Below are 16,703 nucleotides of genomic sequence, written 5' to 3'. Positions count from 1 at the left end.
TTCTGGTGGTTCCATACTGTGCACAGCAAGAGGTGACATTCCTCTGCAATACTGCTAAGGGTTGTGGGAGGAACTAACAAAGATGTCCTGGCACCAACTGCTTCACTGGCTTTTAAAGTAGTGTTCTGAGAAACTCCTCACAAAAGTGCTACATGTAGTAAATGCATTTGCTCAAAGATGGTCATTTTTGTCCAGGTCTTTCTTCAAAACCATGTTGTAGAAGACAAATTATAAACAAGCAGGAACTTAAGTAGTTCTTTTTTTTTTTATAAACATGCAATGGAATGGCCCTCAAGCAAAGCAGTTGCCCACCCCCGCCTCTATATTGATACTATTTTGTTGTGCATCGCAGCAAAGTCAAAGTTCTAAAATTAGCAAGAATGTAGGAGCAGAAAAAATGTAAAAGGGCAAAAAAAATATATTCTTTATGAACAGAGGTCTGTGTGGTGCAAAACCGGTCTTCCCACAACTCAGCAGATGAAAACTGTACACTGTATGCAACCTCTTAATAAAAAAGTTATACTGGATCAAGATATTGCCTTAGCCCCGTACCGTATATTGATACTATTGGACCAGTAGATGGCAGTATTATCCAGCATATCCTGATGAACAGAAAAGTAAAATGTATGGCTATATCTTTGGGAGAGTTGTACAGTATTCATTTGCTTTCCTTTTTTTCATTTAGATCTATACATTATATATATATATATATATATATATATATATATATATATATATAGTAATTACAGTTTTTAATTATTATTTTCTGATAAACTAGCTTTTGTGATACATTATTATTATTATTATTATTATTATTATTATTATTATTATTATTGTATTATACAACTTCGACAGTAATGTAGTTGTAATGTAGCAGAGAAGAAGAAAGTAAGGTGCAATGTTATTGTTTAACAATACACACAAATGTCAGAGATAACCCGATTTGCCTTATTTATTCTGCAAAACGCTTGGGTCAGTACTTGCTTATTCTGAAGCTGCAGAAACAATGGCTGTTTCCTTGCATGGTTTCTCTGTTTTTTGATTGTTTATTTCTTTGTCGCCATTTTAACAGTAAGTATAACTGTACTTTATTGACTAGACTTTTATAACAACGATAACTGACATGTCATTTCTTCTGTGGTAAGTATCCATTGTCAAGTTGTTGAGCTAAAAAAAAAAATCAGACATAGTTATGTATTTGACACTGTACTGTTCTGATATAAAAAGTTTGCATTTCTTTATATACATTTCCCTGACGTTGCTGAAGGGCTTTGAGGAAAGCATAGAAATGAAGTGTAAAAGTCTGTACGCTGTTAAATACAGATACGAGTTCTCAGGCATTTCCTTTACACCTGGAGTATTGTGTGAAGAGAGAAGATACTGTGCCCATTACTGTGTGTATGATAGGTTATGACTGAGGCACTGTACAAACCAGGGTCAGCCTCATTGACAAATTACCTAAAACTTGTTAGCATGAAGTTGGCAACGTTTAGTTTGCAAAGCAGCTTTACTTTAACTGTTAACCTTTGCATGGCCACTGGAATGTAGTGGAGGCCCATGTACTGTACATTATTATCATTATTATTTGTTTATTTAGCAGACGCCTTTATCCAAGGCGACTTACAGAGACTAGGGTGTGTGAACTATGCATCAGCTGCAGAGTCACTTACAACTACGTCTCACCCGAAAGACGGGGCACAAGGAGGTTAAGTGACTTGCTCAGGGTCACACAATGAGTCAGTGGCTGAGGTGGGATTTGAACTGGGGACCTCCTGGTTACAAGACCTTTTCTTTAACCACTGGACCACAAAGCCTACATACATACAAAACACACTGTCCCAATCATTTTGGAGGGTACGCTAGCCTACCTCTGCTACATTTGCCAACACTTGAATATTTGTCATGGTGACCTACTTGTTGTGTAATTAACTGCTCACCCTTATTTTGACAAGCATGTGCATGAGATTCTATTTCAAGTGCTCTGGCTACAGGCCATGGGGCGTTACGTATTCATGTAACATGTATTTCATATTCTTGAAATATACAGTGTGTTAGCTACATGATGTACCTTGCTTGTTTACTGTACACTTTGGCAAGGTAGCCAATAAAATTAGCTGGTACATACATTTTTTTTTTTTTAAATAGTGATTTCAAAGTTAAATTGTATATGCAGATGGAATAGCCTTTCATAACACTATTTATTAACATAGGTCATAAAAAGTATAACTATTGTAACCCATTTAATTATAAGTTTTAAGGGAATATGTAACAGGGTATACAGCGAGAATAAAACAGTATGTTTACATGTTTATTGCTATTTCAGTGTCACTGTGTAGTGTTGCTGTATGGGACTGCAGCGCTGACTGAAAGTTTACCCCTCAGGGCTCCACATTGTTTTATTGGTTTCTTTCACAGCCTTCCTGAGCACAATGATGCAGTGTTACTGCTTTTGTTTCAAAGCATCCCTGAATAAAAACGCAGGCTGGTTCAGGAGCTGGGCCTATCAAAAGATTTATTGAGAAGAAGTCCCATTGACTGTCAGGCACATGGAAACCCACGGATCAACATCACGTCAGCTTTTAGGAAAGATTTATAATCCTGCTTCTTGAAGATTTATGATGTAAGTCTTTGAATAGTCAGAAAAGTGTATACACATATATGTTTTATATGGACTGCAGTAATCCCAGGATGTGTGACTTTTCAGAGTGTGGTCATGTGTTTATACAAATGCATAAGTAACCATGCAGAAATGGCTTACTGTTTTGAAGACTGGTTATTTTTTAAACTTGACTATTTAGCTTGCCCAAACCATTTACATTTTAATGTCACTTTTCAGAAAGTAGTGTGTCTGATAAATGACTTTAACTTCAGTGTTTCTCCTAGCTATAGCTTTTATGATTGCTCTGAACCATTAAAATGTCACAGTGTACTCCTGAGAAGAAGTGTGTAGCAAAAATGCCACGCCATTGATTTTCTTGTTGCTTTTAAATACCGTATGCTGTCGTTTTCTAGTTATTGTGTGTGGGATTAGTTATCCTTCCAAAACTACTCATTGTTAAAATAATTTTATTTTAAACAAATTAAAAAAAAAAGAACTGGGAAGCAGAGAGGGAACAATAGCTGGTTTGTGGGAACAGTGTAAATGTATGCTCCTGATCCAGTGGGGACAACCGTTCAAGCTGTGTAAAGGGGGGTTTATTTAGCTAAATGTCTTTTAAGAGACAAAAAGAGGATTCTTTTTTCAAATGATCTTTTTAATACTAAACCGCATTTTAAATATTATAATTTCCCACACAAAAGAAGCAAAACGTGAAGTCAATACTGCTGTGAATGTTATTCATTATATATTTATGAGGTGTCGTCAGTCATGAACAATTTTAAAACAAGTAAAAAATAATAATAATAATAATAATAATAATCTTGCAGTTTTAAGAATTGTTTTATTATAACATATTATGACATGCTTATAAAAACATCATGTTTCTGTTTTCATAATAAGATGCATGCAATCCTTCTTTTTGATTACCAAACAATGTTTGACCTATTTTAGATGAATAGTGGCCGCTGTGCTTGCTGTGTGAATAGGAACTTTACGAATTCCTCAATGTTAGATAATGTAAATTCTTAATTATACTCATAATGAAACCCATATAAACACAGTTACTATGTTAGGTCATTTTATAGTCTACTACCCTCTTTACCATGGTTACGCATGTTTTTATTATTTGCTATAGGTATTTGTTATTTACTGTGCTGTACAATTGTGTAATCTTTAAATGAACTGAATAGGTATATATTACTGTGCACAGTGAATAGAAAGCACACTTTCAAACACGGGCCTCATCATGATGAATAAGAAATGTGTTTATTCACATATTACATACTCATTTTAAATTACAGACACTTGCTTATAATTTGAATAGAGTGACATTCTTCTCTAGCAAATACTACTAAAATAGTTTATCTAACTCACAAGCCTGGGTGTGTGTGAAGAAGGGATGCATATATATTGTGCTTTGACTTACAGCGGGGATATCTCATCTGGGAGCCACACAAAAACCCACTGTGTGCTTCCTCTCTGTCCTCATTCATGAGGGGGGAGTGGCTTGAAGTATGTGGGGGGGCTCCATACTCACAAGCTCTACACATGACTAAGCCTTTGAAATGTTTTGTTACAGACTCCACAGAATTTCATTCAGGTTCCAGGCCACCACATTCTGGTCAAGTCTGGTTGTAACAGTTGGCTATCTGGTGTACTAGGTAAATATTTAAACTACCAATATTAATATTAGTAGATATAGTCTGCATGCCTCAACTTCTTTACTCGTGGCACAGTGATTGATTGTAACTAGTTCATTGTTTCAGCACTGAATTCCATAGCTTTTCACACATTGCACCCATGGTTACTGTGTGTAACAGTGCAAAGACACAAGAATTGTGGGAATATCAAGTATAAGGTTGGATGAAGTTTAAATGTAATGAGAACCTCTCCTGGTACAACCTGACAGGTAAAACAATAATTCCTCAAAATAAAGTACTGCATAGCAAGCTGTTGGTTTCTAGAATTGTAAAATAGAATTGACACCTGCATAAGGATTTCACAGTAACAGACAGGTGAATAGGAAATACAACAGTGGCAGAGAACAGGGACATATTCCATGATATGTACAATACTCTCTTCTGTACCATCATTGTTTGTGTTTAAATTATCACTGGCTCTCTGTGTGTTTATTATTATTATTATTATTATTATTATTATTAGTAGTAGTAGTAGTAGTAGTAGTAGTAGTAATATGGTTGCTGTGGTTCAGCTTTAGACCTATGATTTTACTAATACTCCTAACAAACTATAGCTGTTGTATAGTAGTGTGCCTTTTTAAAGAGTAATTTGCCAACAGCTGTAGCCCTGCGACGCCCTCCGGTCTATTCAATCAATATATTACTTAGCCTTAAGACATTCAAATAGATTTTGTCTGTCACATTTCAGTTGAAACCAATGGAGAGATTAAAAAGAGCACTTGGATACCCCGAGTACAGCCCTAACTGGGAATGGCATGAACTGGGAGACACAGGCGTTTGCAGATTGGACAGGAAGCATTATTTTTTTTCAAACCAATATTTGCACACACAGTGAGGTTCAGTCTCAATCGTGTTCCTCTGCTCTGAGTTACGAAAGGCTTTAGGCATTCAGAAACTCACATGGTAAATGGCATTTCCTCAGCACATGCTTACCACAGTGGGCCTGACAGATACAGCTGAATTTTAAATACCAGTGGGATGAGGTGGTCCAAAACTCTTGTTTGAAATGCCAGTGTGTTTGAGTGCCCTTGGTAGTCTATTAATACAATCTGTCAGCCCCTCCAGTAAGGCATTGTCTGATTTTTTTTTAGTTTTTATTTTAATCTATAATCACTTCCCCAATGTCAATTTAGTTAATTTTGTCTGTTTTGTTTAGTGTTGTTTGTCTAACAAAATTAGAGATGAAGGTAATGTTTCTGTTGCCCAGGGCATTATCTGTAGAACACTAATCTAAAGTGTTGTTTCTTATTAGCTTTAAATGGGTGTTTTATACACTAGACAATAAACAGATTATGAAATTGTTTTTTCCAATGTAATTGCAGCTTTTGGAATGGATTGTATTGTCTGGTCATTTTGTTTTGCAGGTGGATGTTATTAGGTGGCAGCTGTTTTTTGGGTTTTACGTTTATAGCAATAGTGGGGTTATTTTTTCAGCTAGTGGTGCTGAACAGCAGTTTCATAGTTTATAGGTTACAGCTTAAAAATGGTCGCTGTGGTTTATTGTGAATAATAGACCATTTTATTATTTCTATCCAACCAGATTATTCTGGAGCAGTTGGTGATGTCATCATCATACAGTATCTTTTTTTTTTTTTTACCAATCTGATTGCTGCAACAATTCCAGAAACTAAATAGTAAGGCAAGAGTGGAGTAGACTTAGGTAGGTACAGGTAATTGAATAGTGTATACTAGCTATTCTCTTTGTTAATTGAAGTGTCTTTAATTCAAAAGATCATTATTACAGAGGAGGTGAAAGCAGTGACATAGACTGCGTGCTGCATGCTACATTGTTGAGTGGCACAGTGGCAGGGTGGATAGAACCTGTGGGGAACCCAGCACCAGGACGGTGCACATGTCTGAAGTACACTATGTGTAAAATAGAAAATGTACTGTTGTTGGTTTTCTTTTGTTTTGTGGCAGAGAACAGGTTCACTCCCTTCCGGAAATGCAGGATCCTGCTATGAATTTAGCTAGTTCATGTAATCTAATTGAGCAGCTTAGTTAATTTTTTGATCAATTATCTTCACTGGCCATCTTCCATTAAATGAGGAGCTGTGCTTGGCAGCTCAGTGTGTGTTTTGGGTGTGCAGAGCCCAGATCAGAGATGACAAAGTCTTTTCGTTTGAGATTTACAAGTTGCGCTTTGTAGGGAATGCTTGCCGACTTGTTTGTGAAATTTTGTTTTTTCTTTTTAAACTAAAAAAGAAATACACTTGAAAATAAAGTTCACTAAGCATAGCGCTGAACAATATAAGACTCAAATCTTGTTACCTCACCTCAGCCTGCCTGACCTGCGACAGGCACTTTTAAATGTTTTACATAAAACAAAACAAAAAAAAGATTTAATAAATCACTGATTAACAGGCTATGGGACTTTTGACTAGAACCTTGTTGGAAGACTGTAAGCAATATTCTCAAGAACTGTGGTGGTTAAAACAAAAATAAAAAAAAAAACAAATTAAAATTTAAAAATTATCTGTAATGTTCAGATATGTTTTATCAGTATTAAATTTAAGTACATCAACACTAAAACGAATGCTCCCTTAACATATTGTATTATTTGAATCTCCAAGGATTACCTAACCAACGATAACGATCAGGCGGTGGTGGAGATCTGTATCACCCGCATCACTACAGCTATCCGGGAGACTCGCTCCATGGAGAAACATGGGCTGGCTCTGGTCTCACTGTGGGAATCGTGTCTGGAGTACAATCTGAAGCCACATGGCAAGGATGATGACACACCACACGCAAAAATCGCTTCTGACATCATGAGCTGCATCCTACAGGTAAGCAAAATACCTGAGTCTGCTCCAAGGTAAAGTCTGGTGCAGCATTTCTGGATTGGATAAAGCTATTTCAATACCATGAATACATGATCCCTCCAGGACAGACTGCAGACTTGTTGTTTGGGTAAAGCTCACGTTAGGGACAAAAGACCAAACATGTCAACCAAATTAAGCTAAATGCTTTACCATTATACAGTATGTGTTATATTTTAGAGCAGAATGGTACAGTAAGTAACTGCTAATGAACTGCAGGGCATTGATGAATGAGATGTGGTGAAAGTTGGCTGCCATAGCTATGCACCCATCTGTGTTTATTTTAGCTGTTATTTTCCTCTATCCATCATCCAGCATCATGTCTGTGTCAGGAAATGCGAGGATTTTAACTCCCAAAGCGCTGATACAGAGGGTCGACAGGCAGACAGCAGAATATTATCTTGAGAGCTTAGTTGGATGGCTCATTTCTTCTAAGCTATTTGTTAAGATACCTTTGATCTGAGATGAGGATTGTTATTGAAATGGAATTTTTTATTTTGATTAGATTTTAGATTTTGTTGACCTCTGAATAGTGTTTCTTCCAGGTATTCCTGTGTGGAGCATAGCTTGTAGCACCTCCTGCAGGAAGAAACAGGTATAGCTGTGAGTTTTTCTATCTGTGTCAACATAAACTTATTTTGTTTTAAAACAATAATATACTTGGTTTCATATAATTCAGTCAAGCTCATACCCAGATATTGCTACTTGTCAGATTATTTTCTCTACATACGCAAAGCAAGAAAAACACTACACTCTTTTCTGTTTCCCAGTAGGTATACCACGTTCACATATGTAGGTAATGATGGGAGTGTTTCAACGATCTACAGTACATAGTGTGTTGTTGTTTTGTAATCCCATTAGTTTCAGGGCATCGTGCATTTAGGAAAAAATGACAAATTCTGGTCTTAATTTCTTCTTGTTTATTATAATAAATCATTTGAGCTGCTTTCATACACTTAATGAGTTCCATGAGCATGCAAAACAATTACCCTATTGTATTATGCAGGACTGTAGAATTTCAAGACAAGCACAGAATCTTGGCATTGCATATATATTTATATATATATATATAAACTCAGTTTATTATGTGAGTGAATGACCACATATGAAAGTAAGAATATTTTGAATTATTGAAGACATTGGTTGTGCTTTTCACTATCTAGCATTTTAATCTTGTTCCCTATTGCTACTAAAAATTACAATCCAACTGTCAAAGTATGACACTTTCCTTACAGTAGCAGACTTATCAAAGTATCTCCCTTATACAGAAAGTACTGTAAGAGTCACATAACACATTTTTAAGCTGCAATTATAGCTGTATAACCTACACCTGGGTTGTATTCACCTAAACAAACATTTGCAAACATTCCCAGCTAACCTTTCCCTGATGTCAAAATATCTGATGCTATTGTAGTATGTTTTTAAAACACAGAAGAATGGCATATAATGTTTGCAGTAATGTACGTGATTTTTGACCTGTGTTTCCTGTCTGTATTGAGGTGTATTGACCCTCAAGCTGAATTCTGACAAGGCCAGAGTTTATTTTGGGTTGACAAGGATTGATATCGGGTGAAACAGCTGTCAATAACTGCTCATTAGCTTGCCAAGAATACAGATGCACACAGTACTGCACTTGTTCTGTAAAATGGTGGAAGAAATTAAAAGTATAATTTGAATTATTATTTAACCAAGTGCAGTCAATACAAGGCAGTCACTGTTAAGGATATTAAGTACATATTTGTGTCATTTTTGAAGATACCCCTTGGCAAAAATGGTGACAGATTCTGGCCCTCTGGTTTCCTGAAAGACAGATTGAACAGGACATGTGATATTTTTGCTCTGGGCTGTAGTAAAAGATAATCAAAGAAAGAGCACGTTTTGGCCTCTGGAGTATTACAGTGGTTGTTTGCAGGGTGACGAGTTTCTAATGTTTTCCATATTTCACAGAGTTTGTCTCACTGCTCATGTCACTCTTGTTTTAAGGTTTTAAAAAAATACATTTTCCATTATATTACTTTCCATGATTTTAATCATGGGTGAAAGTGTTCTCTAATTATTTGCATCTGTGAGTGATAGCAGCGAAGGGCAATGTGAGGTAAGGTCATTGCTAAGGCTCAATGAAAAGACTAGCTGGGCTCCATTTGTTATTTCGACATTCAGTTTTCAGAATTGCAGTCCCTGCTGGTGGCCATCTATCTGTGTCTAATTTATAAGGGCTAAAGCCATGTTTTATGGTAAAGTTGAAAGTTTCAGTGGCTTGTTTTCTCTCTCTTCTGTTTTAACAGAATTACAACAAGCCTCCAGTCATGGCTCTAGCAGTGCCGGTGGCGGTGAAATTTCTGTGGCATGGAAACATGGAGCTGTGCAGGAACATGTCCAGCTATCTCTCTCTGGCTGCCATTGCGAAGGCAGACTTACTGGCAGACCACACAGAAGCCATCACAAAGAGCATTCTCCAAGGTACGAATGTAACTGAACAAGGTTATTGTGTTTGACAAATTAGGATGCTAGGGGGGTGAAGGGATAGTAAAAAAGACACACATGAGTTGAGAAAAGCAAGCACAGGAATTCTGTATGTGAAGTCATTACACTTGGATACAGAAAAGGGGAGCATCTGACTAAAGCAAGGCATTGTTGTACAACAATCACAATACTTGCTTATGTTAATGTACTGAAGATGTGGTCCAAATGCTTGCTCTTACTTTACCACAAACCACCCACAAGATCATAAATAATGGATACAGCAAATAAGGAAACAGAGGGAAAAGAACATCAATGCAATAACAGTGTCTCCATCCATGAGTAATTCACCTTTTACAAGCTTCATCACCCCATAACAGGCTGATTTAAACAGTGTTTGAGTTTCAGCAGCTCTGCTCTACTCAGGCGACGTTAAGGCCTTGTTTTACGTCACCATAGAAACCTTAGTTTAATTCCCTGTGCTGATATGTGACCTTCACGTCTGATTTTAAACCCCCTGCCCTCTGAGGTCAATAAGGTTTTGTAAGGCAAATGTCACACGTTTTTGTAAGATGTTCATTTTGGCATTAAACTTCATGAAATACCTCTCTTTTTATTATTATTCAAAGACTCCTGTGTAATGTACGACAGTTGGAAGCTTAACTTGACCTGAACTTGAATAGACCACCTACCTAGAGACAAGTAATAATTGCTCTTATGGTGTTGAATTATTAGAAAGTTCATCATTCATAAAACAAAATCTCTCGCTATCATTCTACCAGAGAGAAAAGGAAGTTGTGTTCAGAGTTTTATTCCGATGTTAAGAAAGTTGTATGAATGTGAAATATAGGTTTAAAAAAGAGACCAAAGGCTTTATGTAAGAGGCAGTAGTTGTCACTTGCTTCCAGATTGTAGCAGGGTACTGTGTGGCAGCTTCTGATGTTGTTCTTGTTTTTCACCCTGTTGGTTTTCAGCCTAATTTATCAGAACCAATAAACAATGACCCGTTGCCCCTAGCAGGAAATATACTGAAAAACAATCCACCTAGAGAGCACTGATGAGGTCAGTGGCGATGTTAGCAAACTAATTAGAAATTTCATAGCAAAAATAAATATGTCATAAACTTCTAAGTAAGTTATAAGTAAAAAGGTTGGGGACTTATACACTAAAACCTGAAGATTAATGATATTCTTTCCAGTGGAGCCTGCACTTCTGACCCAGTTTTCCTTTCTTGCTGTGCTGACAGGAACTAATACATCCTAGTTGTAAAACTATTACTGCAAGCATATCAAAACACACAGCTTTTACACACACTCCTTAGTCTATTGTGTGCTTATTATTCCTGATGTTTGTGCAGCTGCTTTTCAAAGAAACAGCCTGGGGGAGGGTGGGGGTGCGAGTGAGCGTGTCTCAGTCTGAGCGCTGTGCTATCTTAGAACATCACAAAGTCATGGGTGCTCTGTAGGGGGCCTTTGCGGTAACCGATTTGATGATGAAATACTTGGTGGTATGGTGGTAGTCCTGGACCATTTTGGAGTGGTGATCATCTTTCATTTTACCAATTATTTTGTGGCTCCACATGCTACCTTGCGTTCCTCTGCAGTAAATCTTATACTGTATAAGAGCAGCCTAAAGTGACCAAATGAATTCATAATCATATGTAGCTTCTGTATAGATTAAGAAAGTCGCCACACCAACATACTGTAAGCAAGCATTTGGAGGAAGTTAGCAGATTACAGTTTAGCACCCCATTTTTAAAAGCAGTGCGATTGTGGCTTCAGTTATTTCCTATCCATTTTTGGTGACTTCAGGTAATAAAGTTAAAAAGCCCAGGTGTTTTGAATTACTTTATTTTTATTTATGGGACACAAATATAAAATACATTCACTTTCATATCATAATGTTGGCTAAAAGCAGAATTTACAATATAACAATATAACACATGTACTCTCTATAGATTCAAAACTGAAAGATGTTTTTAACTTGTAAACTTTTATTTTTTATTTTTATAATACATCTGAAAAAAATTTTCCAGCTTAAAAAACCAAACAAAATAGAATTTAAGACAATAATATTGAGCATTTAGCAACTTGCATTGCATTTGTTCACATCTAAGACTCACGATAAAGCGCTCTCCAGTCAGATTAGCAGAGCAGAATCTGAGAGACACATTTGCAGTTTAGCAATAAGGGGTTTTAATACCCAGCTCCCTCTTGAAATGTAAACAAAACTTGAACATTTCTGTTAAATATGATTTAGGAATTAATAATTATACAATACCAATGAATAACTTCTTTGTAGACAAAAAAAGCTTCTCTTTTTAATAAACTCAGGCTAGACAACATGCTGTAGACCTGTTACTGAGTTTAGGTGTTATATGACATGATTTGGCACCTGAACAGCTGGCATTTGCTGTGTTCGGAAGTAAAGGAACTGCACTTTGTAAACGGATATTATAAACTTCCTTTAAAAAATAACTTGGTGTGTGTATTAAGTGTCAGTTATCTTAACTAATGTATTCTTCTTGTTTTTTTTTAGATTCATTTTATACCATTTTCTATTTCAGTGACCCCATCCATGTAACTTTTTAGATAACAGCAGTTTAATCCAGTCCTGTAGTCTCAATAACTAAGCATTCTGCATGAAATACCACAATCTTTTTATGTGGTATTTCTTACTGATGTGTATCTTACAGTATATCCACTAGATGAAGTGTTGTAGCGGGCGGGGGGGGCATCGGGGGGGGAGGGACGGGGGGGACAGGTTAATGGTTACACTCTGGTGTGCCACCTGTACTTACAGCTTCGACGTGATTCTGAGAGTTATTTAGGCCGGAAGGGTGCTTTCAACTTTTGAGTTTTAAAGAGTCACCAGGAATGGATATCTGAAAAATGAAATTATACTTAATGAATTACACAAGAAGAATATGTAGCTCTGATATTTCACATATATTTCAAGTTGCTCTTCCAAGTCCTATCATTTGGTAATTTTTCAATCAATAAATGACATATTCATAAAGCGTTTAGCACTGGCACGCACGTGTATTATGAATACAGCGCGTAGGGTGCTCTATGCTGTCCATAGATACATATTAGTGAATATACTGAGCACCGCCATGTGGTAGAATTTCTGTAACACCCCAACCAACCACATTTCCCCTAGTACTACACGAACCCTCCCCTTTAGCTAAGTGAGCTATCTGCTCTTTATCCAGAACCTTGTCCCAGATATTGAATCCAGTCAGCTTCCCAGAGAACGCCAGCTTTTCATCAAAACCTCCCACACAGCAGCCATTTTTCTCTTGGCCTAGCTGTAAGATCCCTCCATCTGGGATTGGATGGCCTTCTGCCACTCCTGTGGAGGTAGCTGCAAGCTCTCCGTTTACCCAAAGAGAAGCATTGCCTTCGTTTGAGCTCCATGTGCCGCAGAAGTGGGCCCACTCTCCGACGGTGGCTGCATTTGCCGCAACAGTTGAGTACGTGTCACCTCCCACAGAGAGGACTGCTGATTGCTGACTGAGACTGAGTTGAATTTCATAAGGGTTTCTCTTGGTCCCGTAAGAGAAAAGAACCGTTTTGTTGAGAGCATCTGTGACCTTGGACCAGATGCATGCTGTGAACGAATCAAGTGTCATGGATGCAGCGGGGTTGACACTGGCGAAAATCTTCCTGGAGCGCATTGGAAATAACAGAGCCACTTCGCACCCTGCAAAAGCAAAAATGAAAATTAATGATCTAAATAAAAGTGACTTTTTTATTTGTCCATTTTTATTAATTTATTGATAAAAGGTTTGGTGCCATTTTTTCCTCCTCTTTCTTATAAGGATTTGAAGTACATATTCTAGTTTTCTAAACGCTATCTAATATTTGAAACACTGTTAAAAATTTATTTAGAAAGGCTTAATGTGTATTTTAATAGAACCCAACTTTTCTAAAATGATAAATGTTATGAAATTAATAATTATATATAATAATATATAGTGCGTTTGTGTCTAGCTTTCAGCTTCTATTTTAGTGGGCTTGGGAAATGTGTGATGATGTCATTCTCATCTGGCCAGCCATTGAAAGTCGTTAAAAAAAGGGGTTGTTAATGTATTTATCTGTCTGGTATGATTTCCATATTTAAAAAACTGTTACCTCAGAATATAAGAAAATGGGTCAGTATACAAAATGTAAATAAAGCCCGTAGGCCTTTAGGCATTACTCCATATGACTACTGAAACCAGATGTGATATTGATTTTCACATGTTATTAATATCCATGAATCAGGGTGTGTATAGCTGTTTTCTGTCAGGTATTTAACAGAATCATATAATAGTTACCAAAATAATAAACTGCTTTAAATGCCCCTGTGAGGCAAAGTGGTTGCTCACTTCCCATGAAAAAGGAACCCAAAAGAAAAAGGTGTTGAATGCGTCCAAAATCCAATAAAGTAAATGAGCCGGTCCTGGAAACTGACCTGTTTCATTTCATTTGATACTGCATGTTAACAAAGAGACCTGCTTGCCTTGTCCAATGGGAATCATAAGACTATGTTTGGCTCAGTTCCAGCCATGGTGTGGCATGCGTCACGGTTGTTTTATAGATCTGTTTGCCCGCGGCAACAGAGAAAGTTAGACTGAGATATTGAATCAGTTGGACCTTTAACAAGCATCAGAAATTGTATAATATAGCTCACCACCAGTTAACTACTGGCTCAATGTGGAGTATCATTGGCTTCAATCCAAAAACACAAGGAAAATGTTTTAAAGAAATCTTTATCTGTAGCACTTATCTAGGCCTGGTTCATGTTACTGTAATATAGGGCTGGACATGCCATGCTGGATTAGTGTCTTTGCTTTGTGATTGACTGTGTGGATCATTAATTATAGAGCTTCAAGAGAGAGATATGACCCGGAAGTTATGTTTTTCAACACTAAAGAATTAAATTGCAGGTTCAATCACTCAAAACATTAATTTCTCCAAATATGATTCAGAGTGGTAAGCAGAACCTACTGGGATAGAGTTTAAAGTTTCTGGCTTCCTAGCTGATTATTTGTATAGTTGGAAAGCTATTTCTGCTTTATATCTCTCATTACTGGTAGTCTGTAAGATGTACCTATATTCAATGAGATTTTCAGAAACTAACATAATGTTAAAACGATTTCTGTCCTTATCTCCTGGACTTATCAACAATACATTTAAAGTGCACAAATGAGTTATCTATACAATGACAACTATATTTTTTTGTGTATTTATATGTAACAAAAAAAAAAGTTTGCTCTAATGAGAATAATTGTAATGCAAAAAAAAGCTTTTGAAAAATGAAACAAAATACTCCATATTACACCATTCCCCCACTGTGCCCCACTCAGTCCCTGATTTTATTTATGTAAGGTTAGTCATCATGTGCTATATATGTGAGCAAACAGACAGGGTGTAAACTTACCTGAAGGCAGGAAGTGCTGAGCAACCCATTTCTGGGAGAGCTGTAGTTCAGCTCTGGTTTTCTGAAGATCGTAAGCCATGGAATCCATAACCTTTTCTAACCCTGTATAGACAGAGACATCCTGCTGCTTGATCTCTGAATGCAGACCCTGTGCTTCCGCTCCATTCTGCCAGGCGCTCTCAATTTTGCTGAGTCTGTACGCTGTGTCCTGGCTGGCCATAAGCAGCTGTTCCAGGACCTTGTAATGCTGGGATTGATGCACGGTGTTGGTATCCCCAATCCTCTCTGCGATTTGCATTAACTTGCCATCCAGTTGCGAGGTTATGCGTGTGCTGGCACTGTCAATGGCATTAGTGCAAGTTCCAGCAAAGTTAGCCACAAACTGATGCATTTCATCACGAATGCTCTGGAGCTCCACCTTAATGATCTCGTCCACATATTGGAGGAGAATGTTTTCTCTCATTTGTGAGTTCTCCAGCATAGAAAAAAGTTTGTCCCATTTTGTGAGCTCTGTGGACTTGCAGGGAGTCGGAGTAGCTGGTGGATTGAATGGAAAAAAAATGGAATTAGATTCCAACAATAATTCACAGTATTAAAGGGTACATGTTCCCATGTGTTGCTACAACTGTTTATGTAAGGTGTGTGTATTGTTTTAATTATTATTTTTTTTTTACATTTTGACCACTTTTTTAAACTTTTAAATTGCATTCCCTGCCTCAAGATGGCTTCACGTGTACCCCCATGGAGTTCTCAGAACTACATTTCCCATCATCCTCAGCAGGAGGATGATAGGAAATGTAGTTCTGAAAGGTCCATGAGGGTACATGTGAAGCCATCTTGAGGCAGGGAATGCAATTTAAAAATTTTAAAAAGTGGTCAAAATGTAAAAAAACAAAAATTAAACAATACACACACCTTACATAAGCAGTTGTAGCAACACATGGGAACATGTAACACAATAAAATAAAAAGGTCCTTATATACCCTTTAAGCAAGATCAGTCTGCAGTGGTGGGACTGGGTAGTTGGCAAACTTACCTTCCCCTGATGCTTTGTAATGATTTAGACATTTGTTTCATAGTTTTGTTAAAGGGCATACATGCAAAATTGTGACCTAATTAAAACCTGAACTTTAAACGAAGGAACAGCAAATTAATTTTGAAGCTGACTAAATTAAATCAAGGTTGCTTGTTTTTATATACAAGTTTGTACTTAAGATATGTAATAAGAGAACATAAAGTAATTACATTTTGCTAGCTTGTATAAAACAATTTGTAAATAGATGCTCAAAACAAAATAAATGGATTTAACTTCTTACCTTCTTCGGGGTCGGAAATGTCATTGTAAGACAGATTTTCATAATCAACCTGAAGAAAGCCGTCATCATATTGTCCCAACACCACGGAGGACAAGCAAAGTAAAACTCCGACCAATATCTTCAGCATTGTCATGTCTGGGTTGTTCAGCAACACGTAGCTCAGTATGTAGGGACCTGCAGTTAATGCTGAGCAATCTCTTGGCTTGTTTCCTTGGTGTATTTTAACCACCAGCTAAACAGAGACTGTGAGAGCAACAGTCTGCACGCTCTATATAAACACCATATGAGTGAATGAGTGAGTAATGCTTTGTTGGAGGTAGTACTATGTTGCAGTTAAATAAAAGTGCCTCTGCTGTTGTGAAAGGGGGCTGAGTTTACT

At 37.1% G+C, this 16,703-nt stretch overlaps 1 protein-coding gene and 1 pseudogene across 1 annotated transcript; one reads left to right on the top strand and one right to left on the bottom strand.

The window, feature by feature from the left end:
• Positions 1-5,480: 5,480 nt before the first annotated feature.
• The window catches only part of LOC117423201 (ventricular zone-expressed PH domain-containing protein homolog 1-like), a 47,599-nt pseudogene continuing 36,376 nt past the window's right edge, over positions 5,481-16,703 (top strand).
• Positions 11,416-16,697, bottom strand: LOC117423113 (pentraxin-related protein PTX3-like). Its single transcript, XM_034038553.3, has 3 exons — positions 16,325-16,697; positions 15,009-15,545; positions 11,416-13,286 (listed from the first exon to the last, which is right to left on the bottom strand). Exons 1-3 carry the CDS (start codon positions 16,455-16,457, stop codon positions 12,673-12,675), a joined length of 1,284 nt encoding a protein of 427 aa, XP_033894444.3. The 5' UTR covers positions 16,458-16,697; the 3' UTR covers positions 11,416-12,672.

The sequence above is a fragment of the Acipenser ruthenus genome, chromosome 17 (genome assembly GCF_902713425.1).
Source record: "Acipenser ruthenus chromosome 17, fAciRut3.2 maternal haplotype, whole genome shotgun sequence".
NCBI classification, from domain to species: domain Eukaryota; kingdom Metazoa; phylum Chordata; class Actinopteri; order Acipenseriformes; family Acipenseridae; genus Acipenser; species Acipenser ruthenus.
The sequence above is the reverse complement of the archived record's forward strand: the minus strand, read 5'-3'. Positions and strand labels throughout refer to the sequence as shown.